At 37.8% G+C, this 26,008-nt stretch overlaps 1 protein-coding gene across 1 annotated transcript in view; it reads left to right on the top strand.

Annotated features, from left to right (window-relative positions):
• Positions 1-954: 954 nt before the first annotated feature.
• The window catches only part of LOC121650714 (kinesin heavy chain-like), a 95,097-nt gene continuing 70,043 nt past the window's right edge, over positions 955-26,008 (top strand). The window contains exons 1-7 of the mRNA XM_042002398.1: positions 955-1,267; positions 18,207-18,294; positions 18,415-18,488; positions 18,557-18,661; positions 23,071-23,119; positions 23,202-23,257; positions 23,349-23,436. Of these exons, the coding sequence (XP_041858332.1) occupies positions 1,136-1,267; positions 18,207-18,294; positions 18,415-18,488; positions 18,557-18,661; positions 23,071-23,119; positions 23,202-23,257; positions 23,349-23,436 (592 nt within the window). The 5' untranslated portion in view covers positions 955-1,135. The remainder of the gene's footprint in view (positions 1,268-18,206; positions 18,295-18,414; positions 18,489-18,556; positions 18,662-23,070; positions 23,120-23,201; positions 23,258-23,348; positions 23,437-26,008) is intronic.

Consider the following 26,008-nt stretch of genomic DNA (forward strand, 5'->3'; position numbering starts at 1 on the left):
TGTTTGGTGGTGATAGAAATGGTTTTACTGAGCTGGTAGCTGAGATTCTGGACTTTCTGTGGATACCACACATGTTTATAGTTACATCTACAGACCTGACGCTACACCCGGAAACGAGATGTTAACCCTTAACTCCCGGTAGCGGAGGCTGCAGGTGCAGAGGTGAAGCTAAACAGTCAAGCTAAGAATGAAAGTTTAGAGAAATTATAGGCCAGAAATCTGGATAATAAAGCAGTGAAAGTGCATGGATGGAAGTTATTGTGCATATTGTGAATATTTCTCTCTCCTCACCATCTAGAAGCTGTGAGATTCTCATCCTGCTTTCTGTCTGTTCACCTGATGCTGATATTCATCACATATTGTTCCTTCTGTGTTTAGAAGGAAGCAGCTTCACAGCTTTAAATCCATCCTGCTGACTTTTTACCTTTTAGTTAGTAAATCCTGAACATTTCATCCTTCTTTCTCATAAATATTTGATTTTATAAATATATATAAAGAAATATTTTAACTGTTGCTGTTTAAAGAGAAAACTGCTGCTAAACCTGTTAATGTGTTTAGTGCAGGGGTCTGCAGCCTTTCCAATCCAAAGAGCCATTTTTCCCTCAGCCAGCTAAATAAAACTCCTTTAGAGACGCAGATGTTACCAGACTTTTCAAAAAAGGAAACTTAATATATATATATATATATATATATATATATATTGGTGTATTCACCTACTGGATACACATACTTACTGGTGTAGACACATACTGGGGTACATTATGTATTATGTACATTGTGTGCGGATCTGGAAAGTCGTTTCTGTCCCCCTCATGTGACTTCTCAATCAACTTTAATGGATCTGTTGTGCCCAATTTTCACATGTGGCCGTGCCACCCTAGCCCACCCTCTAGCCCCGCCCCTGCAGTCAGTGCCCATGTCAAACAGGACTCCCAGAGTTCCTCGCGGCTCGGTCCTCCAGGGTTAGACCTGTGTGAGGTGGGAGTGTTCAGACTCAGCATCCAGAGAAGACCAACTGGCAGCACCGGATCCTCTGCTGCCCGCAGCGCGAGCTTCTGTTCGGATCTGGACTGAGTGAAGCATTGTTGGACCCGAACCGGTCCCGTTTTATTACCGTGCAGCGGACCGGTGCGCAATGGACGCGGCGGAGTGCGGGGTGTGCGGGGTGAAGGTGATGTGTCGCTTTCGGCCGCTGAACGACGCGGAGCGGAGCCGCGGGGACAAATTCATCCCGAAGTTCAGCGGAGAGGACACGGTGGTCCTGGCGGTGAGTGCAGAACCGGAACCAGGCCGGAACTGGTCGTTACAGGCGGTGGACGCGCCCTCTGGTGCACGCGTGTGCGCGCGTGTGTGGTAACAATAGAAACAATGATGTCAGCAGTTGAATTAATAGATCGATCAGAAAACACTCATCTTAACGTGACGTCAGGGTGTAACTGCAGCGGGTTTATTGATCATTAATATTGGTCATCATATCAAGTTGTTTTCAAACTCTGACGTCATGGTTTACAATCACATTATTGATTATCTGATTGTCTCGGGATTTTGAGTTAACTGACGTCATAGATTGATAAATTTAATAAAATAATCTAAACGGTCATGTGTTCAACAATGTTTAAATTTAAACAAGAATAAACAAACAATGTTTATTTCTGATTGAACAGGAAGTTTAAAGAAATAAAAGTCGGTTTCTTTGTTTTCCTCTTTCATGTTTTCTTTTGTTTTTTCAGGTTTCAGATGAAAACCTGAAAATAATGAGAACTAAAATAAAAAAGGAAGGGTTAGGGTTCGACAGCCCTCGTTACTCTAACGAGAGTTCGTTAACTCACGCTTGTTTGTAAAAATTTTTTTTATCTAAACGTAAACAAAAGGAACTGAAATGAAGGCGACGACTTTCTGTCCTTCATCACTGACAGGATGGGGGATGGAGCCTCTCTTGGGAAAAAGGTTGTTTCCATGACAGCTGCATCAAAGGCCAACAGAGGTCATGTGATTGGCAGCAGTGAGTCAATATGCGGCTCCTGGCCCAGCGGAGGCCACTAGACGTTCAGACATGATAAACATTTAAAATGTCAGAAACGGTTCAGAGACAACGGTGTGTGTGTGCATGTGTGCAGTTCAGCAGCAATCATCTTCCTTCTGTCTCATTGGTTCAGTCATCTTCCAGTGGGATGCAGTCACCATAGCAACAGGCATCTTGTAGAAACAGACTGAGCTGCTGAGACAGACGAGATGTTCTAATAATTATTTAGTTTTTTTTGTTTTACCTGAATGGGGTTTGTTTTTAGGTTTTTTCATGTTGTCATTTTAGTTTTATTGATTGGTCCACCGATCCGACCCGTGATTGGTCCACCGATCCGACCCGTGATCGGTCCACTAATCCGACCTGTGATTGGTCCCCCGCACTTCCCGCATCTCTGCCCTCTGTCCCCCGCACTTTTTACAGCCATTACAACATCTTAATTAAATTTTAACATGTACAAACACATTTTTCCGAGCCACATCATGAGCAAGCGAAGCTAAGGTGGCAAACAAACACCGTGTGTGAACAGAGACAGGCTATCTTTGGTGTGATTCACATCTTCATACATGTTAAGCAAACCAGTCAAGAGGCATAAAACTTTAGAAAGTTTCTTCCAAACAAATCGTGAAAGATGAGTAATGCTGTTGAATGTAGATACTGTTTAGCTAACACAGAGATGTTCTATATTGTATATTATATATTATATTACCTATGAGCACTTTAAAGGATGATGGATAGATGTCAGTTTAGTTAGCTAAGCTAGCTAGTTAAGGTAGAGGTGGTAGTATCTACTCCCTGACTTTTACTTTATTAACTTTTTGGATAAATTGTACTCTTGAGAGTTGTTTTGTTGCAAAATAATTTTTACTTTTACTTGAGTAATATTTTTCTAAAGTAACAACAGGCTGCTCTTACTCAAGTATCATTAGGTTACTGTTTAGGCTACTCTAAGATTACTCACTTTTGGGTAGAAAATGTATTTGTGTTCCTTTTATTATTATATTTGTAAAGATTTAATTTATTTTGTGGTAGTTAAAGTTTAAAGTACATGAATTTGCTGATTACTGATTATTATTTTGATTGATTGATTGATTAGTGTTATTTGATGAATAAATCAGATGTTAGGCTAATACTTCAGTTTTTTTCACTAAATATATTTTTACTCTTACTCAAGTAATTAATTGGATGAGTACTCTTTACTTCTACTCAAATAATGTTGCTCTAAAGAAACAATACCCTTACTTGAATTTTTGGCTAATCTACCTAATCTACCACAGTGCCACCCACAATCACGGTGATGTCACCACACTGTGCTCACATACATTATACAGGAAAATAAATAACCCGACATATGGCTCCTACAACTATTCTTAAGTCTATTTATAAATTTGCTTTGCATGTTTATATTGGACTGGTGACCTGTCCAGAGTGTACCTGCCTCTTAAATGCCTGTTAAATGCTGGGATAGGCTCCAGCTTAGTGGAAAGTACAGAGAATGAAGGAATGTTTATATTATTGTAGGAGAAATTGTAGGAGAAATTATAACTAGCTAAGGAAATGCATTTAGGATAAGAGTGACTCTAAGATTAGCATTTCCACTGCTATTCCAGAACTAACAGTGGTGTTAATTAGCAGAGCCTGCAGCCTTTGATTCCCTTAGTTCAAAAGGAAAATATTGACACTGAAGTTTAAAGATGTAGTTTATATGTAATTTCAAAGAGACTATTTGTTTATTATTCATTTATTTACAGACATTGTTTGGCTACTGTATTAGGCAGCAGGCACTGGTCATACCATTATTCTTAACTTAAATTTTGCACATCTGTGCTGTCATTGTTGATGATAAAATAAATGATAAAATAACTACATCTTAATGCTGATATATTTATTTTTGTGTCACTTGTTGCTTGTTGCTATTAAATTAAGTGGCTTATTACCTTGTTACCTTGTCACTTCCATTTAATTTTGGTGCAGATTTTTTTTTTAAATAGGAACAGTGTTTTACAGAACTTTTTGTTTTCAGTGTTGTCATTTGGCACTTAATAACCTGGCTACTTACCCTGTAGATGCTCCAGGGTCATTCTATGTTAGCTCAACCAGAGTTTGGCAGCTTTAGATTTTAGATTTTGACTTTAAAGTGATATACTATCAAAATCTAAAGAACTAAAGTATGTTCCCTGGTGCTGTGCTGTTCGTGGTTATGTGGTTCTTTAGCTGCTATGCGAGAGAATGATAAATTATTCAAAATTACTCAATTGACCTCTAAATAATTTGTCCCCCTCACTTCTAAAATGATGGCTACGCCCCTGATTTCATGTCACACGTGTGAAGGGTGTGTGTGCGGCTTGCAGCCAGTACCCATGTACTTGTGTTGACATCTAAATCTTCAGAGGTCATGTGTGAGATCTTTTTTTTACGTTTGTCCTGACTTCAGACAGTTCACAGGAACATATTGTAGGGGACGACGTTGAGTTTCGGCACTACAATTAAATGAAGACACAACTGAGATTATTCTGTTTGGTAGAAAGAGAAGAGGGTCAGCATTGGTAAACACCTGGAGACTCGGGCTCTTAAAATCACCAACCAAGTTCGTAACCTGGGAGTGTTGATAGACTCAGACCTGACTTTCAGCAGCCACATCAAAGCTTCACTACGAAGCTTTTTACCAGCAACAGGATTAAAAGTTTAGTCTCCCACTAAGACCAGTAGAAACTCATCCATGATCCATCTCCACTGGACTGGATTACTGTAATGGTCTTTAACAGAACTTCCCAGTAAGACCAGTGAACATCTGCAGCTCATCTAAAACGCTGCTGCTGGAGTTTTAACCTGGACTAAGAGATCTGAACACATCACACCAGTTTAATATCTTTACACTGGTTTCCAGTTTATACCGGATTCTAGTTTATACTGGTTTCTAGTTTATACTGGTTTCTAGTTTATACTGGTTTCCAGTTTATACCGGTTTCTAGTTTATACCGGTTTGTAGTTTACACTGGTTTCTAGTTTATACTGGTTTCCAGTTTACACTGGTTTCTAATTTATACTGGTTTCTAGTTTATACTGGTTTCCAGTTCATACTGGTTTCCAGTTGACACTGGTTTCCAGTTTATACCTCTTTCTAGTTTACACCGGTTTCCAGTTTATACTGGTTTCCAGTTTATACTGGTTTCTAGTTTATACTGGTTTCTTGTTTACACTGGTTTCTAGTTTATACTGGTTTCCAGTTTACCCTGGTTTCCAGTATATACTGGTTACCAGTTTATACTGGTGTCTAGTTTTTACTGGTTACCAGTTTATACTGGTTTCTAGTTTATACTGGTTTCCAATTTTTGCTGATTTCTAGTTTATACTGGTTTCCAATTTTTACTGGTTTCTAGTTTATACTGGTTTCCAGTTTACACTGGTTTCCATTTTGTACTGGTTTCCAATTTTTAGTGGTTTCTAGTTCATACTGGTTTCCAGTTTACACTGGTTTCTAATTTATACTGGTTTCCAGTTTATACTGGTTTCCAGTGAACACTGATTTCCAGTTTATACTGGTTTCTTGTTTACACTGGTTTCTAGTTTATACTGGTTTCCAGTTTACACTGGTTTCCAGTATATACTGGTTACCAGTTTATACTGGTGTCTAGTTTATACTGGTTTCCAGTTTACACTGGTTTCCAATTTTTACTGGTTTCTAGTTTATACTGTTTTCCAGTTTACACTGGTTTCTATTTTATACTGGTTTCCAGTTTACACTGGTTTCTAGTTTATACTGGTTTCCAATTTTTAGTGGTTTCTAGTTCATACTGGTATCCAGTTAACACTGGTTTCCAGTTTATACTGGTTTCTAGTTTAGACTGGTTTCTAGTTTATACTGGTTTCTAGTTTAAACTGGTTTCCAGTTTATACTGGTTTCTAGTTTACACTGGTTTCTAGTTTATACTGGTTTCAAGTTTACATTAGTTTCTAGTTTATACTGGTTTCTAGTTTATACTGGTTTCCAGTTTATACTGGTTTCTAGTTTAGACTGGTTTCTAGTTTATACTGGTTTCTAGTTTAAACTGGTTTCCAGTTTATACTGTTTTCTAGTTTACACTGGTTTCTAGTTTATACTGGTTTCCAGTTTACATTAGTTTCTAGTTTATACTGGTTTCTAGTTTATACTGGTTTCCACTTTATACTGGTTTCTAGTTTATACTGGTTTCCAGTTTACACTGGTTTCTAGTTTATACTGGTTTCCAATTTTTAGTGGTTTCTAGTTCATACTGGTTTCCAGTTTACACTGGTTTCTAATTTATACTGGTTTCCAGTTTATACTGGTTTCCAATTTTTAGTGGTTTCTAGTTTATACTGGTTTCTAGTTTATACTGCTTTCCAGTTTATACTGGTTTCTAGTTTACACTGGTTTCTAGTTTATACTGGTTTCCAGTTTACATTGGTTTCTAGTGTATACTGGTTTCTAGTTTATACTGGTTTCCAATTTATACTGGTTTCTAGTTTATACTTGTTTCCAGTTTATACTGGTTTCTAGTTTATACTGGTTTCCAGTTTACACTGGTTTCTAGTTTACACTGGTTTCTAGTTTATACTGGTTTCTAGTTTATACTGGTTTCCAGCCAATACTGGTTTCTAGTTCATCCAGGTTTCCAGTTTACACTGGTTTCTAGTTTATACTGGTTTCTAGTTTATACTGGTGTCCAGTTTATACTGGTTTTCAGTTTACACTGGCTTTTAATTTATACTGGTTTCCAGTTTTTAGTGGTTTCTAGTTCATACTGGTTTCTAGTTTATACTGGTTTCTAGTTTACACTGGTTTCCAGTTTATACTGGTTTCTAGTTTATACTGGTTTCTAGTTTATACTGGTTTCCAGTTTACACCGGTTTCTAGTTTACACCGGTTTCTAGTTTACACTGGTTTCTAGTTTATACTGGTTTCCAGTTTACACTGGTTTCTAGTTTATACTGGTTTCTAGTTTATACTGGTTTCCAGTTTATACTGGTTTCCAGTTTATACCGGTTTCTAGTTTACACCGGTTTCCAGTTTATACCGGTTTCCAGTTTATACTGGTTTCTAGTTTATACTGGTTTCTTGTTTACACTGGTTTCTAGTTTATACTGGTTTCCAGTTTACACTGGTTTCCAGTATATACTGGTTACCAGTTTATACTGGTGTCTAGTTTTTACTGGTTTCTAGTTTTCACTGGTTTCTAGTTTATACTGGTTTACAATTTTTACTGGTTTCTAGTTTATACTGGTTTTCAGTTCACACTGGTTTTCAGTTTATACTGGTTTCCAGTTTATACCGGTTTCTAGTTTACACTGGTTTGTAGTTTATACTGGTTTCCAGTCAATACTGGTTTCTAGTTTATACTGGTTTCTAGTTTATACTGGTGTCCAGTTTATACTGTTTTCTAGTTTATACTGGTTTTCAGTTTACACTGGCTTTTAATTTATACTGGTTTCCAGTTTTTAGTGGTTTCTTGTTTACACTGGTTTCTAGTTTATACTGGTTTCCAGTTTACATTGGTTTCTAGTTTATACTGGTTTCTAGTTTATACTGGTTTCCACTTTATACTGGTTTCTAGTTTATACTGGTTTCCAGTTTACACTGGTTTCTAGTTTATATTGGTTTCCAATTTTTAGTGGTTTCTAGTTCATACTGGTTTCCAGTTTACACTGGTTTCTAATTTATACTGGTTTCCAGTTTATACTGGTTTCCAATTTTTAGTGGTTTCTATTTTATACTGGTTTCTAGTTTATACTGCTTTCCAGTTTATACTGGTTTCTAGTTTACACTGGTTTCTAGTTTATACTGGTTTCCAGTTTACATTGGCTTCTAGTTTATACTGGTTTCTAGTTTACACTGGTTTCTAGTTTATACTGGTTTCTAGTTTATACTGGTTTCTAGTTTATACTTGTTTCCACTTTTTACTGGTTTCTAGTTTATACTGGTTTCCAGTTTACATTGGCTTCTAGTTTATACTGGTTTCTAGTTTATACTGGTTTCCACTTTATACTGGTTTCTAGTTTATACTGGTTTCTAGTTTATACTTGTTTCCAGTTTTTACTGGTTTCTAGTTTATACTGGTTTCCAGTTTACACTGGTTTCTACTTTACACTGGTTTCTAGTTTATACTGGTTTCCAGTCAATACTGGTTTCTAGTTTATACTGGTTTCTAGTTTATACTGGTTTCCAGTTTATACCGGTTTCTAGTTTACACCGGTTTCCAGTTTATACCGGTTTCCAGTTTATACTGGTTTCTAGTTTATACTGGCTTCTTGTTTACACTGGTTTCTAGTTTATACTGGTTTCCAGTTTACACTGGTTTCCAGTATATACTGGTTACCAGTTTATACTGGTTTCTAGTTTTTACTGGTTTCCAGTTTTCACTGGTTTCTAGTTTATACTGGTTTACAAATTTTACTGGTTTCTAGTTTATACTGGTTTTCAGTTCACACTGGTTTTCAGTTTATACTGGTTTCCAGTTTATACCGGTTTCTAGTTTACACTGGTTTGTAGTTTATACTGGTTTCCAGTCAATACTGGTTTCTAGTTTATACTGGTTTCTAGTTTATACTGGTGTCCAGTTTATACTGTTTTCTAGTTCATACTGGTTTTCAGTTTACACTGGCTTTTAATTCATACTGGTTTCCAGTTTTTAGTGGTTTCTTGTTTACACTAGTTTCTAGTTTATACTGGTTTCCAGTTTACACTGGTTTCCAGTATATACTGGTTACCAGTTTATACTGGTGTCTAGTTTATACTGGTTTCCAGTTTACACTGGTTTCCAATTTTTACTGGTTTCTAGTTTATACTGTTTTCCAGTTTACACTGGTTTCTATTTTATACTGGTTTCCAGTTTACACTGGTTTCTAGTTTATACTGGTTTCCAATTTTTAATGGTTTCTAGTTCATACTGGTTTCCAGTTAACACTGGTTTCTAATTTATATTGGTTTCCAGTTCATACTGGTTTCCAATTTTTAGTGGTTTCTAGTTTATACTGGTTTCTAATTTATACTGGTTTCCAGTTTATACTGGTTTCTAGTTTAGACTGGTTTCTAGTTTATACTGGTTTCTAGTTTAAACTGGTTTCCAGTTTATACTGGTTTCTAGTTTACACTGGTTTCTAGTTTATACTGGTTTCCAGTTTACATTGGTTTCTAGTTTATACTGGTTTCCAGTTTATACTGGTTTCCACTTTATAGTGGTTTCTAGTTTATACTGGTTTCCACTTTACACTGGTTTCTAGTTTATACTGGTTTCCAATTTTTAGTGGTTTCTAGTTCATACTGGTTTCCAGTTTACACTGGTTTCTAATTTATACTGGTTTCCAGTTTATACTGGTTTCCAATTTTTAGTGGTTTCTAGTTTATACTGGTTTCTAGTTTATACTGCTTTCCAGTTTATACTGGTTTCTAGTTTACACTGGTTTCTAGTTTATACTGGTTTCCAGTTTACATTGGTTTCTAGTGTATAGTGGTTTCTAGTTTATACTGGTTTCCAATTTTTACTGGTTTCTTGTTTATACTGTTTTCTAGTTTATACTTGTTTCCAGTTTATACTGGTTTCTAGTTTATACTGGTTTCCAGTTTACACTGGTTTCTAGTTTACACTGGTTTCTAGTTTATACTGGTTTCTAGTTTATACTGGTTTCCAGTCAATACTGGTTTCTAGTTTATCCAGGTTTCCAGTTTACACTGGTTTCTAGTTTATACTGGTTTCTAGTTTATACTGGTGTCCAGTTTATACTGGTTTCTAGTTTATACTGGTTTCCAGTTTACACTGGTTTTCAGTTTACACTGGCTTTTAATTTATACTGGTTTCCAGTTTTTAGTGGTTTCTAGTTCATACTGGTTTCTAGTTTATACTGGTTTCTAGTTTATACTGGTGTCCAGTTTATACCGGTTTCTAGTTTATACCGGTTTCCAGTTTATACTGGTTTCTAGTTTATACTGGTTTCTTGTTTACACTGGTTTCTAGTTTATACTGGTTTCCAGTTTACACTGGTTTCCAGTATATACTGGTTACCAGTTTATACTGGTGTCTAGTTTTCACTGGTTTCCAGTTTTCACTGGTTTCTAGTTTATACTGGTTTCCAATTTTTACTGGTTTCTAGTTTATACTGGTTTCCAGTTTACACTGGTTTCTAGTTTATACTGGTTTACAATTTTTACTGGTTTCTAGTTTATACTGGTTTTCAGTTCACACTGGTTTTCATTTTGTACTGGTTTCCACTTTTTGGTGGTTTCTAGTTCATACTGGTTTCCAGTTTACACTGGTTTCTATTTTATACTGGTTTTCAGTTTATACTGGTTTCCAGTGAACACTGATTTCCAGTTTATTCTGGTTTCTTGTTTACAATGGTTTCTAGTTTATACTGGTTTCCAGTTTACACTGGTTTCCAGTTTATACTGGTTTCCAGTTTACACTGGTTTCCAATTTTTACTGGTTTCTAGTTTATACTGTTTTCCAGTTTACACTGGTTTCTAGGTTATACTGGTTTCCAATTTTTAGTGGTTTCTAGTTTATACTGGTTTCTAGTTTATACTGGTTTCCAGTTTATACTGGTTTCCAGTTTACACTGATTTCTAGTTTATACTGGTTTCTAGTTTAAACTGGTTTCCAGTTTATACTGGTTTCTAGTTTACACTGGTTTCTAGTTTACACTGGTTTCTAGTTTAAACTGGTTTCCAGTTTATACTGGTTTCTAGTTTATAGTGGTTTCCACTTTATACTGGTTTCTGTTTTATACTGGTTTCTAGTTTATACTTGTTTCCAGTTTATACTGGTTTCTAGTTTATACTGGTTTCCAGTTTACACTGGTTTCTAGTTTACACTGGTTTCTAGTTTATACTGGTTTCTAGTTTATACTGATTTGCAGTCAATTGGTTTCTAGTTTATCCAGGTTTCCAGTTTACACTGGTTTCTAGTTTATACTGGTTTCTAGTTTATACTGGTTTCCAGTTTATACTGGTTTCTAGTTTACACTGGTTTCCAGTTTATACTGGTTTCCAGTTTACACTGGTTTCTAGTTTATACTGGTTTTCAGTTTACACTGGCTTTTAATTTATACTGGTTTCCAGTTTATCCTGGTTTTCAGTTTACACTGGTTTCTAGTTCATACCGGTTTCCAGTTTACACCGGTTTCTAGTTTATACCGGTTTCTAGTTTATACTGGTTTCCAATTTATACTGGTTTCTAGTTTATACTGGGTTCCAGTTTATACTGGTTTCTAGTTTATACTGTTTTCCAGTTTACACCGGTTTCTAGTTTATACCGGTTTCTAGTTTATACTGTTTTCCAATTTATACTGGTTTCTAGTTTATACTGTTTTCCAGTTTACACTGGTTTCTAGTTTATACTGGTTTCCAGTTTACACTGGTTTCTAGTTTATACTGGTTTCCAATTTTTAGTGGTTTCTAGTTCATACTGGTTTCCAGTTTATACTGGTTTCTAGTTTAGACTGGTTTCTAGTTTATACTGGTTTCTAGTTTAAACTAGTTTCCAGTTTATACTGGTTTCTAGTTTACACTGGTTTCTAGTTTATACTGGTCTCCAGTTTACATTGGTTTCTAGTTTATACTGGTTTCTAGTTTATACTGGTTTCTAGTTTATACTGCTTCCAGTTTACACTGGTTTCTAGTTTATACTGGTTTCCAATTTTTAGTGGTTTCTAGTTCATACTGGTTTCCAGTTTACACTGGTTTCTAATTTATACTGGTTTCCAGTTTATACTGGTTTCCAATTTTTAGTGGTTTCTAGTTTATACTGGTTTCTAGTTTATACTGCTTTCCAGTTTATACTGGTTTCTAGTTTACACTGGTTTCTAGTTTATACTGGTGTCCAGTTTACATTGGCTTCTAGTTTATACTGGTTTCTAGTTTATACTGGTTTCCACTTTATACTGGTTTCTAGTTTATACTTGTTTCCAGTTTTTACTGGTTTCTAGTTTATACTGGTTTCCAGTTTACATTGGCTTCTAGTTTATACTGGTTTCTAGTTTATACTGGTTTCCACTTTATACTGGTTTGTAGTTTATACTGGTTTCTAGTTTATGCTTGTTTCCAGTTTTTACTGGTTTCTAGTTTATACTGGTTTCGAGTTTACACTGGTTTCTAATTTACACTGGTTTCTAGTTTATACTGGTTTCTAGTTTATACTGGTTTCCAGTCAATACTGGTTTCTAGTTTATACTGGTTTCCAGTTTATACTGGTTTCCAGTTTATACCGGTTTCTAGTTTACACCGGTTTCCAGTTTATACCGGTTTCCAGTTTATACTGGTTTCTAATTTATACTGGTTTCTTGTGTAGACTGGTTTCTAGTTTATACTGGTTTCCAGTTCACGCTGGTTTCCAGTATATACTGGTTACCAGTTTATACTGGTGTCTAGTTTTTACTGGTTTCCAGTTTTCACTTGTTTCTAGTTTATACTGGTTTAAAATTTTTACTGGTTTCTAGTTTATACTGGTTTTCAGTTCACACTGGTTTTCAGTTTATACTGGTTTCCAGTTTATACCGCTTTCTAGTTTACACTGGTTTGTAGTTTATACTGGTTTCCAGTTTACACTGGTTTCTAGTTTACACTGGTTTCTAGTTTATACTGGTTTCTAGTTTATACTGGTTTCCAGTCAATACTGGTTTCTAGTTTATACTGGTTTCTAGTTCATACTGGTGTCCAGTTTATACTGGTTTCTACCGGTTTTCAGTTTACACTGGCTTTTAATTTATACTAGTTTCCAGTTTTTAGTGGTTTCTAGTTCATACTGGTTTCTAGTCTATACTGGTTTCTAGTTTACACTGGTTTCCAGTTTATACTGGTTTCTAATTTATACTGGTTTCTAGTTTATACTGGTTTCCAGTTTATACCGGTTTCTAGTTTACACCGGTTTCTAGTTTACACTGGTTTCTAGTTTATACTGGTTTCCAGTTTACACTGGTTTCTAGTTTATACTGGTTTCCAGTTCATACTGGTTTTCAGTTTATACTGGTTTCCAGTTTATACCGGTTTCTAGTTTACACTGGTTTCTAGTTTATACTGGTTTCCAGTTAATACTGGTTTCTAGTTTATACTGGTTTCTAGTTTATACTGGTGTCCAGTTTATACTGGTTTCTAGTTTATACTGGTTTTCAGTTTACACTGGCTTTTAATTTATACTGGTTTCCAGTTTTTAGTGGTTTCTAGTTTACACTGGTTTCCAGTTTATACTGGTTTCCAGTTTACACTGGTTTCTAGTTTATACTGGTTTTCAGTTTACACTGGCTTTTAATTTATACTGGTTTCCAGTTTATCCTGGTTTTCAGTTTACACTGGTTTCTAGTTCATACCGGTTTCCAGTTTACACCGGTTTCTAGTTTATACCGGTTTCTAGTTTATACTGGTTTCCAATTTATACTGGTTTCTAGTTTATACTGGGTTCCAGTTTATACTGGTTTCTAGTTTATACTGTTTTCCAGTTTACACCGGTTTCTAGTTTATACCGGTTTCTAGTTTATACTGTTTTCCAATTTATACTGGTTTCTAGTTTATACTGTTTTCCAGTTTACACTGGTTTCTAGTTTATACTGGTTTCCAGTTTACACTGGTTTCTAGTTTATACTGGTTTCCAATTTTTAGTGGTTTCTAGTTCATACTGGTTTCCAGTTTATACTGGTTTCTAGTTTAGACTGGTTTCTAGTTTATACTGGTTTCTAGTTTAAACTAGTTTCCAGTTTATACTGGTTTCTAGTTTACACTGGTTTCTAGTTTATACTGGTCTCCAGTTTACATTGGTTTCTAGTTTATACTGGTTTCTAGTTTATACTGGTTTCTAGTTTATACTGCTTCCAGTTTACACTGGTTTCTAGTTTATACTGGTTTCCAATTTTTAGTGGTTTCTAGTTCATACTGGTTTCCAGTTTACACTGGTTTCTAATTTATACTGGTTTCCAGTTTATACTGGTTTCCAATTTTTAGTGGTTTCTAGTTTATACTGGTTTCTAGTTTATACTGCTTTCCAGTTTATACTGGTTTCTAGTTTACACTGGTTTCTAGTTTATACTGGTGTCCAGTTTACATTGGCTTCTAGTTTATACTGGTTTCTAGTTTATACTGGTTTCCACTTTATACTGGTTTCTAGTTTATACTTGTTTCCAGTTTTTACTGGTTTCTAGTTTATACTGGTTTCCAGTTTACATTGGCTTCTAGTTTATACTGGTTTCTAGTTTATACTGGTTTCCACTTTATACTGGTTTGTAGTTTATACTGGTTTCTAGTTTATGCTTGTTTCCAGTTTTTACTGGTTTCTAGTTTATACTGGTTTCGAGTTTACACTGGTTTCTAATTTACACTGGTTTCTAGTTTATACTGGTTTCTAGTTTATACTGGTTTCCAGTCAATACTGGTTTCTAGTTTATACTGGTTTCCAGTTTATACTGGTTTCCAGTTTATACCGGTTTCTAGTTTACACCGGTTTCCAGTTTATACCGGTTTCCAGTTTATACTGGTTTCTAATTTATACTGGTTTCTTGTGTAGACTGGTTTCTAGTTTATACTGGTTTCCAGTTCACGCTGGTTTCCAGTATATACTGGTTACCAGTTTATACTGGTGTCTAGTTTTTACTGGTTTCCAGTTTTCACTTGTTTCTAGTTTATACTGGTTTAAAATTTTTACTGGTTTCTAGTTTATACTGGTTTTCAGTTCACACTGGTTTTCAGTTTATACTGGTTTCCAGTTTATACCGCTTTCTAGTTTACACTGGTTTGTAGTTTATACTGGTTTCCAGTTTACACTGGTTTCTAGTTTACACTGGTTTCCAGTTTATACTGGTTTCTAGCTTACACTGGTTTCTAGTCAATACTGGTTTCTAGTTTATACTGGTTTCTAGTTCATACTGGTGTCCAGTTTATACTGGTTTCTACCGGTTTTCAGTTTACACTGGCTTTTAATTTATACTAGTTTCCAGTTTTTAGTGGTTTCTAGTTCATACTGGTTTCTAGTCTATACTGGTTTCTAGTTTACACTGGTTTCCAGTTTATACTGGTTTCTAATTTATACTGGTTTCTAGTTTATACTGGTTTCCAGTTTATACCGGTTTCTAGTTTACACCGGTTTCTAGTTTACACTGGTTTCTAGTTTATACTGGTTTCCAGTTTACACTGGTTTCTAGTTTATACTGGTTTCCAGTTCATACTGGTTTTCAGTTTATACTGGTTTCCAGTTTATACCGGTTTCTAGTTTACACTGGTTTCTAGTTTATACTGGTTTCCAGTTAATACTGGTTTCTAGTTTATACTGGTTTCTAGTTTATACTGGTGTCCAGTTTATACTGGTTTCTAGTTTATACTGGTTTTCAGTTTACACTGGCTTTTAATTTATACTGGTTTCCAGTTTTTAGTGGTTTCTTGTTTACACTGGTTTCTAGTTTATACTGGCTTCCAGTTTATACTGGTTTCCAGTATATACTGGTTACCAGTTTATACTGGTGTCTAGTCTATACTGGTTTCCAGTTTATACTGGTTTCCAATTTTTACTGGTTTCTAGTTCATACTGTTTTCCAGTTTACACTGGTTTCTATTTTATACTGGTTTCCAGTTTACACTGGTTTCTAGTTTATACTGGTTTCCAATTTTTAGTGGTTTCTAGTTCATACTGGTTTCCAGTTAACACTGGTTTCTAATTTATATTGGTTTCCAGTTTATACTGGTTTCCAATTTTTAGTGGTTTCTAGTTTATACTGGTTTCTAGTTTATACTGGTTTCCAGTTTATACTGGTTTCTAGTTTAGACTGGTTTCTAGTTTAAACTGGTTTCCAGTTTATACTGGTTTCTAGTTTACACTGGTTTCTAGTTTATACTGGTTTCCAGTTTACATTGGTTTCTAGTTTATACTGGTTTCTAGTTTATACTGGTTTCCAGTTTACATTGGTTTCTAGTGTATACTGGTTTCTAGTTTATACTGGTTTCCACTTTATACTGGTTTCTAATTTATACTGGTTTCTAGTTTATACTTGTTTCCAGTTTATACTGGTTTCTAGTTTATACTGGTTTCCAGTTTACACTGGTTTCCAGTATATACTGGTTACCAGTTTATACTGGTGTCTAGTTTATACTGGTTTCCAGTTTACACTGGTTTCCAATTTTCACTGGTTTCTAGTTTATACTGTTTTCCAGTTTACACTGGTTTCCAATTTTTACTGGTTTCCAGTTTACACTGGTTTCTAGTTTATACTGGTTTCCAATTTTTAGTGGTTTCTAGTTCATACTGGTTTCCAGTTTACACTGGTTTCTAATTTATACTGGTTTCCAGTTTATACTGGTTTCCAATTTTTAGTGGTTTCTAGTTTATACTGGTTTCTAGTTTATACTGGTTTCCAGTTTATACTGGTTTCTAGTTTACACTGGTTTCTAGTTTATACTGGTTTCTAGTTTAAACTGGTTTCTAGTTTACACTGGTTTCTAGTTTATACTGGTTTCCAGTTTACATTGGTTTCTAGTGTATACTGGTTTCTAGTTTATACTGGTTTTCACTTTATACTGGTTTCTAATTTATACTGGTTTCTAGTTTATACTTGTTTCCAGTTTATACTGGTTTCTAGTTTATACTGGTTTCCAGTTTACACTGGTTTCTAGTTTACACTGGTTTCTAGTTTATACTGGTTTCCAGTCAATACTGGTTTCTAGTTTATCCAGGTTTCCAGTTTACACTGGTTTCTAGTTTATACTGGTTTCCAGTTTATACTGGTTTCTAGTTTACACTGGTTTCCAGTTTATACTGGTTTCCAGTTTACACTGGTTTCTAGTTTATACTGGTTTTCAGTTTACACTGGCTTTTAATTTATACTGGTTTCCAGTTTATCCTGGTTTTCAGTTTACACTGGTTTCTAGTTCATACCGGTTTCCAGTTTACACCGGTTTCTAGTTTATACCGGTTTCTAGTTTATACTGGTTTCTAGTTTATACTGGGTTCCAGTTTATACTGGTTTCTAGTTTATACTGTTTTCCAGTTTAGACTGGTTTCTAGTTTATACTGGTTTCCAGTTTATACTGGTTTCTAGTTTATACTGGTTTCCAGTCAGTCACAGGAAATATTTTAAAACCTTTCTGATGACCAGAGTCCATACCAGAGTCCAGACCAGAGTCTAGACCAGAGACCAGACCAGGGTCCAGACCAGAGTCCAGCCCAGGGTGCATACCAGAGTCCAGACAAGGGTCTTGACCAGAGTCCAACCCAGTTCCAGACCAGGGTCTAGACCAGAGACCAGACCAGGGTCCAGACCAGAGTCCAGACCAGGGTCCATTCCAGAGTCCAGTCCAGAGACCAGACCAGGGTTCAGACCAGAGTCCAGACCAGACTCCAGACCAGAGACCAGACCAGGGTCCAGACAAGGGTCTAGACCAGAGTACATACCAGAGTCCAGCCAGAGTCTAGACCAGAGACCAGACCAGGGTCCAGACCAGAGTCCAGACCAGGGTCCATACCAGAGACCAGAACAGAGACCAGACCAGGGTCCAACCCAGTTCCAGACCAGGGTCTATACCAGAGTCCATACCAGGGTCCATACCAGAGTCCAGACCAGAGACCAGAACAGAGTCCATACCAGGGTCCAGACCAGAGTCCAGACCAGGGTCCATACCAGAGTCCAGACCAGAGTCCAGACCAGAGACCAGGACCAGAGTCCAGACTAAACATGAAGAAGCAGCATTTAACAAGTGTAACAAACTGCCAGTGCAGATTAAACTTTAACCAAATGTAGACATTTTTAAATCCAGGTTAAAACTTTTCTTTTCTCATGTCTATACATGAAATCTACACGTTAACTTTTTAACTCACCTTGCTTTTAATCATTTTAATGTAATTTAATATTTTATTGTGATTCTTGCTATTTGTTGCTGCCTTTTAGTATTTCTTATTATCTTTAATGCTTTTGTTTTATGAAAAGCAATTTGAACTGTGCTGTACATGAAATGTGTTGTACAAATAAACTGCCTTGCCTTTATGATCTGTCACTCTCAAACCAGAAAAGTTAGTGTGGAATGTGCACAGATCCACACAACATTGTTGTTTTTGTACATCCCAACACGTGCATGGGTCATGGCATATAGGACGTTTTTACGTGTATGCAGACATGAGGCCCCTGGTCTTTAGGGTGTGCTTGTTTTGAGATCTCTCACAGCAGGAGTGGGTGGAAACTCAGCCTTTGATCTATGTTTCAGGGGAAGCCATATGTCTTTGACCGAGTTCTTCCTCCAAACACCGAACAAGTTCAGGTCTACGACACCTGCGCCAAACAGATTGTTAAAGGTCAGGGCAGACTGATTGTCTAATGATGTCATCATGGATGATTTCATCTATCATCCAGTTTTCTTTAAAAGTAAATTCAGAAGGTTTAACTGTTAACATCAGTTGTTTGTTGTGTTTCAGATGTGTTGGGAGGATACAACGGCACCATCTTCGCCTATGGTCAGACGTCATCAGGAAAGACTCACACCATGGAGGTATGTGTTTGTTGTTGTGTGTGTGATCATGTTTGTGTGTTTTTTAATGTTTTGTTTGTTGTTTCCAGGGAAACCTCCATGACCCTCATCTGATGGGAATCATCCCACGAATTTCCCGAGACATTTTCGACCACATCTACTCCATGGACGAGAACCTGGAATTTCACATCAAGGTGATGAGGTGGTCATGTCACGGATGATGCCACATCTTTTTTATGATTGTTTAGATATATATGGAATATTTTCATGAATATTTGATGACTGATTTTCAGATCTCAGATTTGTTTGACTGTTTTGACGACATAAAAAGTTTAACTGTACAGGAGGCGGCATGACATCCTTCAGTCTGGCAGATAGCAACATGACTAGCAGGAAGCAGCAATGCTAACATATAGCATAGCAACATGACTCAGAAGAAGTAGCACTGCTAACATGTAGCATAGCAACATGACTAGCAGGAAGCAGCAATGCTAACATGCACCATAGCAACATGACTCGGAGGAAGTAGCAATGCTAACATGTAGCATAGCACCATGACCAGCAGGAAGCAGCAATGCTAACATGCACCATAGCAACATGACTCGGAGGAAGTAGCAATGCTAACATGTAGCATAGCACCATGACTAGGAGGAAGTAGCAATGCTAACATGTAGCATAGCAACATGACTCGGAGGAAGCAGCAATGCTAACATGCACCATAGCAACATGACTCGGAGGAACTAGTAATGCTAACATGTAGCATAGCACCATGACTAGGAGGAAGTAGCAATGCTAACATGTAGCATAGCAACATGACTCGGAGGAAGTAGCAATTCTAGCATGTAGCATAGCAACATGACTAGGAGGAAGTAGCAATTCTAGCATGTAGCATAGCAACATGATTAGGAGGAAGTAGCAATGCTAACATGCAGCATAGCAACATGACTAGGAGGAAGTAGCAATGCTAGCATGTAGCACAGCAACATGACTCGGAGAAAGTAGCAATGCTAGCATGTAGCATAGCAACATGACTAGGAGGAAGTAGCAATGCTAGCATGTAGCATAGCAACATGACTAGCAGGAAGCAGCAATGCTAACATGTAGCACAGCAACATGACTCAGAGGAAGTAGCAATGCTAGCATTCCACTCCGGGGCAGCAGGTTGATTGGATGTGTTCGAGTTCAACATTGTCCACACTTAGGTAAGTTGGGAGACCCCTCTCCCCCCCTGTCATGTATTTTCTTATGTTGTGAATGTCTGAATTATGTGCTTTTATGTAAAAAAAATTGAACTGTTGGGGATTTTAGTACACACATTTGCTGTCCAGGGAAGCCTCTGGTAAAGTATTTTTTGACTTGGCGGACTCTTTTAACCTTTTTCAGTCAATGCAGCTACGCAGGAATACATCATGCATTAGACCTGGTTTTATCATGTGATTTATCTGTTTTCAAAGTGGAAATTGTAAATAGTAAATGGCCTGTATTTATATAGCGCTTTATCCAAAGCGCTTTACATGCACGTCACATTCACCCATTCACACACACATTCACACACTGATGGCGGAAGCTGCCATGCAAGGCACTCAACCACGACCCATCAGGAGCAATTAAGGGTTCGGTGTCTTGCTCAGGGACACCTCGACATGAGTTCTCCCGGCTGGGATCAAACCGGCAACCCTTGGGCTGCAGGACGACCGCTCTACCCACTGAGCCATGCCGCCCCAAATTGTTGATGTTGTATTCTCTGAGCATATGCCACTGCTTTTTAGTTTTAGTCTTGCTAACCCAGTCTGGCTTTAAAACCAGTCACAGCACTGAATCTGCCTTCTTAAGAGATTTAATGATGTGTTCTTTCCAACGGATGCTGGTGAAAGTGTTCTGCCCGTACTCTTAGACCTGACCGCTGCTTTGGACACTGTGGACCACCAGATCCTCATCTCGAGGTTGGAACAATGGGTGGGCATCACAGGATCCGCCCTCTAGTGGTTTAGGTCACACCTCTCGGAGCGAAGTTTCTGTAAGATTTGGGGAGTTTAGTTCCTCCTGGGTACAGTTTTCAGGAAGCAAAACATCTGTTTTCATTTGTATGCTGACGATTGTCAGGTTTATTTTCCCCTCAGGCGTACAAGTGCTCGCTCTGTTCAGCCTTTACTCGGCTGCCTCTCAGAGGTTAGGATCTGGAGGGCTGTGAACATTTTGAATTTCATTGTAAAGAAGACTGAAGTCATTTTCTTTAGGCCCAGCAGAACTTGCAGGACACCCAGTGCTGATGTTTCTTTGCTGCTTATGAAAAGCCTGTTATTACAGATTTAGGTGTGAAAATAGATGCTGATCTAAAACTGGTCAAACATGTAAATGCAGTGATTAAATCCTGCTTTTTCCGTCTTGGGTATCTGTCTAAAATAAAACCTGTTTTATCTAAGTGTAATCTGGAAACTGTAATTCATGTTTTTATCACATCCCGTTTGGATTACTGCAACTCCCTTTTGGCAGGAGTTAGCCAGGCCTGGTTTTTACCAGGTACAAAGAAACGAGAGCACATGACTCCAGTTCTTTCAACCCTTCACCGGCTTCCTGCACATGGTGTTCTCTTTGGTTGGTTTTAGCTGTTTTTATTGTGTCCCTGTGTCTGTTTCCTTTTTATAAATTTGTTTTTAAATTCGGTATAGGGTTTTTATGTTTTTATTTTATTTTACTTTATTTTAATTTACTTTACTTTATTGTACTTTATTTGGTCAGCCACATTTTTCATTAAGGTGCTTTATAAATAAAGATGGTATTCATTCTTAGGATTACTTTTCTCCTTTGTAGGCCTACTTTACCTTTTCTTATGATTTCTTTAGTCATTTCTAGGAAAACTACTCATTGCTAGGATTAATTTACTCATTCTCCACCAACTGCACCGATTCGTATCATTAATTCAGTCATTTTTATGATTTTATGATTCTTTGCTCATTCCTATTTAGAACTATTTCACTTTATTTTTAGGAATAATTTGCTCATTCTTTGGACTGCTTTTCTCATTCTTTTGATTTATTTACTCATTTCTAGGATTAGTGTCCCTTTTCTTATGATTAAATTACTCATTCCTTGGATTACTTAACGCATTTTAAAGATTACTTCACTCATTTTTAGTACTTTGCTCATTCCCAGCATGACTGTACTCATTCCTAGAACTCCTTGACTCATTCCAAGGACTAGTTTACCTGTTCTTACTCGTTACTTTTAGGCTCATACACACATGAGGATTTTTCATCTGTTAGACCCACACATGAAGACAAACATCACGAATTTAACAGTTTTGTGTCTTGTGACCTCCACTAATCTCAGCACAGAACAACTCACACATAATTCTGTTCTGCAGCCGATCCACAATCTAGTCCTCCAAGCTGGAAATCTTGCATGTTCGAAGGTGACTGAACAAAAATGAAGAAGAGCCATGGCAGCAACGGGAAAAACACCCAGCATGGCAGAGGGAATGATGGTGGTCTTTGGATTATTGTTAACAGATAAATCCAGAACTGAAAGAAATAACCGACTGGACTTTATATCCTTCCTGTTTCCCAGCCAGCTCACTCTCTGACGTTTTCTCTGACTCGTCTACGTTTTTTTCTACGTCACCACTCACGCAGTGTCTTCCTCACGTGAAGATTTTTGGTTGTAAATATTCAACATGTTCAATACTTCCGCTTGACGACCCGTTTCTGAGCCGATTGCCGGGACGAATTCGTTCGTAACGCACCTCAGACCACAGGATGATTTATAGGAAAATCGTAAGACTCTGGATAATCGGGCGTTTGCTGTCCTGGTTGGGAAGGGAAACAGTAACCTTTATGTGTACCCCGCTTTAGCCATTTCTAGGATTACTGTTCTCATTCCTAGGAATACTTTACTCGTTCATAGGATTATTTTACTAATTTCTAGATTAATTGGGCTGCTATCCTCTGGTTTCCACTCAAAGTAGCATGGTTTTCTTTTAGGTGGAAATAACCATGTAAATTTTCTGCTGTGTTTCAGGTGAATTACTCTGACACAGTAACACATATCTTTTCTAACACATCTGTAGTAATCCCACATATGTCAGCTTTCTGTACAGACCACGATTATACATATAGCCCTTCTAGCTGTCAAGATGTACTTAATTTATTTTTGGACATTTCAGACACAAGGCAACCTAAATAAGCCTCATCAAGAATAGGATAACCTTGGTGTTTGTGACATCATCTTGACATGGATCAGTCCATCAGGGACTCTGCTGAGCTGCAAATATTCGAATCCAATGATGCGTTCACTGACCCACCTGTTCTCCATATGTTCCCTGTTCACCTGCTGTTTCCATAACTGTATTTCTGCAGCTTTCTAAATGTTTTCAGACAAAAACTCAGATGAAGGCGACAATGAAAAATATGTTAACGTAGAGAAAATATTTGGTATTTATTGATTATCTGTGAATGTGGAAGTTCACAAATTGATTTAGTTCTTTTACACATTGATCTGAGTGTTGGTCCAATTTTCTGTTAGAATGTCTGTAGAAGACAGAATACTTCATTTACTGTAGGACACCAGGACACTGTCACATCTCTGTGAATCTTTCTGACTGCAGGTTTCATATTTTGAGATCTATCTGGATAAAATCCGGGACTTGTTGGACGGTAAGACGTTTCTCGTGTTTCATGTTTCTAAGTAAAAGTTTCATCTCTGATTCATCTGCTGATCAATGTTCTTGTGTTTCAGTGTCAAAGACCAACCTGGCTGTTCATGAGGACAAAAACAGGGTTCCCTTTGTGAAGGTGGTACAGAAACATTCATCTGTGTTTGGTGGAGGTTGTGTTGAACCTGGTCAGCAGGAGGAGTGTTTTACTGCTGCTTGTTTACTTTCAGGGTTGTACGGAGCGTTTTGTGTCCAGCCCTGAGGAGGTGATGGACGTCATTGACGAGGGAAAAGCAAACAGACATGTTGCCGTCACCAGTAAGTCCTGAAAACACCGAACACTGTTGCACCAACCCAAAAGCCAAAAATCCTGGAGGAAACACCAGTATACAAGGGAAACAGAACATTGAGTAAACTTTATTTCAGTAATTCAACTTAAAAAGGGGAAACTGATATAAACTCATTACATGCAAAGTCAGATATTTCCAGCATTTATTTGTTATAGTCAGTGGCGAACTTGGCCATCTGGGGGCCCCTGCATCTACCAATTTAATGTACCTTGTGGATTAATCACAGCTTCCAAATGAATCATGATTAATCACCATTCTAGCCTGAAATCTGCCCGTTTTACTGCATCGTATCACCAGAACAAGCCGATGCTACAAATATTTACAGTTAACTGACCTTCTCTTAGGTAAACATCAGATGTCCAAGGGTCAGTGAATGCAGCTTGTAATGTACTTCTATATGTTGTTCTACATAATCTCTACCGTGTTCTTGATCATAATTCAGAATTCATACATCATCATCTCACCAAGCGTCTCCATGGTGACAATTTCTGTCCTAAAAGCAGCAGATGTGACGACTGAAGTTAAACAACCAACATTGATGAAGAAACTCTGATAAAATTAATGATCTGGATAAAAACAGCTTTTTTCTTTTATCATTGAAGTGTGAGTGTTTGTGCAGCAGTGATAAAAGTCCTACAGCAGCATCATCCAAAGTAACACCTGCTGGTAAAATACATCACTGGCTGCTTGTTTTACTAGATTTTCTTTTTTACATCAGACGATCATTTTAGTTTAGTTCAATATTTCATAAAATCTAGACCTAAATAAAGGTCTCATCTGTGCCCCCCTTTTCCTGGTCAGGGCTCCTGGCCCCCCATTAGAACTTTTCTAGACCCGCCCCTGCATAGCTGAAGTATAAACCCTGCCTATCACCAGCAGCTACTGTGTTAGAGAAGGTCCTGCCAACAACAACACTTTGGGGTAAATATGTGACGGTGTGAACATGAACCGCTAGTTTCCTCCTTCTCAGCTGATCCATAAACACACGCAGCAAGAGAGAAAAGCCGATCAGCTGATCACAGACAGCCGCCATGATTCACGGAGCAACATGAGAGGAGGAGGAAGCAGCTGCTGCACAAACAGAGAGACCAGAGATCCTCTAGAGCAGCCATGTTGGTACAGAAAGCAGGATGAGTTAAAAAAAATACAGGAAAAGTGGAGGTGTGGGAAAGATTGTGTCTTCAAAAACCCTTATTTTCCACGGAGACAACATCCATGTTGCTCCATTAATTCTGAGTTTATTCTCAAGTCCATCCACAGAGCCACCTGTTGATCTCATCTACCTCTCCACGTCCCACCGTCATAACAGAGAACAAACAGAGATGTGTGGGGCTCGTCCAGCTGCGCATGTGTTGATTGTGTTAAAAATATTAAACAGTTCATCCATCTATTTTCTGCCGCTTATCTGGAGTCAGGTCACGGGGGCAGCTGCCTAAGCAGAGAAACCCAGACTTCCCTCTCCCCGGCCACATTCACCAGTTCATCCGGAGGGATCCTGAGGCGTTCCCAGGCCACGACCTTACAGCCACAGCTGCTGCTGGCCGCCTCGACAATAGAGGCACAGAACACAGCCCATTCGGACTCAATGTCCCCCACCTCACCCGTGACATGGTTGAAGCTCTGCTGGAGATGGGAGTCGAAACTCTTTCTGACAGGGGACTCCACCAGATGTTCCCAGCAGACCCTCATGGGTCTGCCAGGCCTGACCAGCATCCTCCCCCACCATCTGGGCCAACTCACCACCAGGTGGTGATCAGTTAATAATAATAATAATAATAATAATAATAATAATACATTTTATTTACAAGCGCCTTTCAAAACACCCAAGGACACTGTACAAAGGAACATTAAAATAGTTTAAAAATCACTATGTACAAAACAAACATTAAAACAATAAGTACAAAACTAAACGGAATGGAGGACAACAGAAAGATGGAGAATGACTAGATGGCATGAACAAATGTGTTTTGAGTTGTGATTTGAAGAGAAGAAGAGAGTCTATGGTACGAATGTCAGGGGGAAGAGAGTTCCAGAGATGGGGAGCAGAGCGGCTGAATGCTCGGCTCCCCATAGTGACAAGACGGGGGGACAAGAAGCTGGAGAGAAGAGGAGGAGCGAAGTGAACGGACCGGAGTGGCAATATGCAGGAGATCAGATATATATGGAGGGGCCAGAGCGTGGAGTGCTTTGAATGTAATGAGGAGAATTTTAAAGTTAATTCTTTGTTTTACGGGGAGCCAGTGAAGTTGTTGTAAGATGGGGGTGATGTGGTGAGTGGTAGGGGTCCGTGTAATGATGCGTGCTGCAGAGTTTTGGAGGAGCTGCAGTTTCTGGAGGGATTTATTGGGGAGACCAAAGAAAAGTGAGTTGCAGTAGTCAATCCTGGAGGTAACAAGACTGTGTACGAGGATGGCAGTGGTGTAGGGGGTGAGAGAGGGACGGAGACGAGAAATGTTTCTCAAATGAAAATATGCAGACCGGGTGAAACTGTTAATGTGGGAGTGAAAAGAAAGAGTGCTGTCGAGGACGACACCCAGACT

Source organism: Melanotaenia boesemani, chromosome 12 (genome assembly GCF_017639745.1).
Source record: "Melanotaenia boesemani isolate fMelBoe1 chromosome 12, fMelBoe1.pri, whole genome shotgun sequence".
Classification (NCBI taxonomy): Eukaryota; Metazoa; Chordata; class Actinopteri; order Atheriniformes; family Melanotaeniidae; genus Melanotaenia; species Melanotaenia boesemani.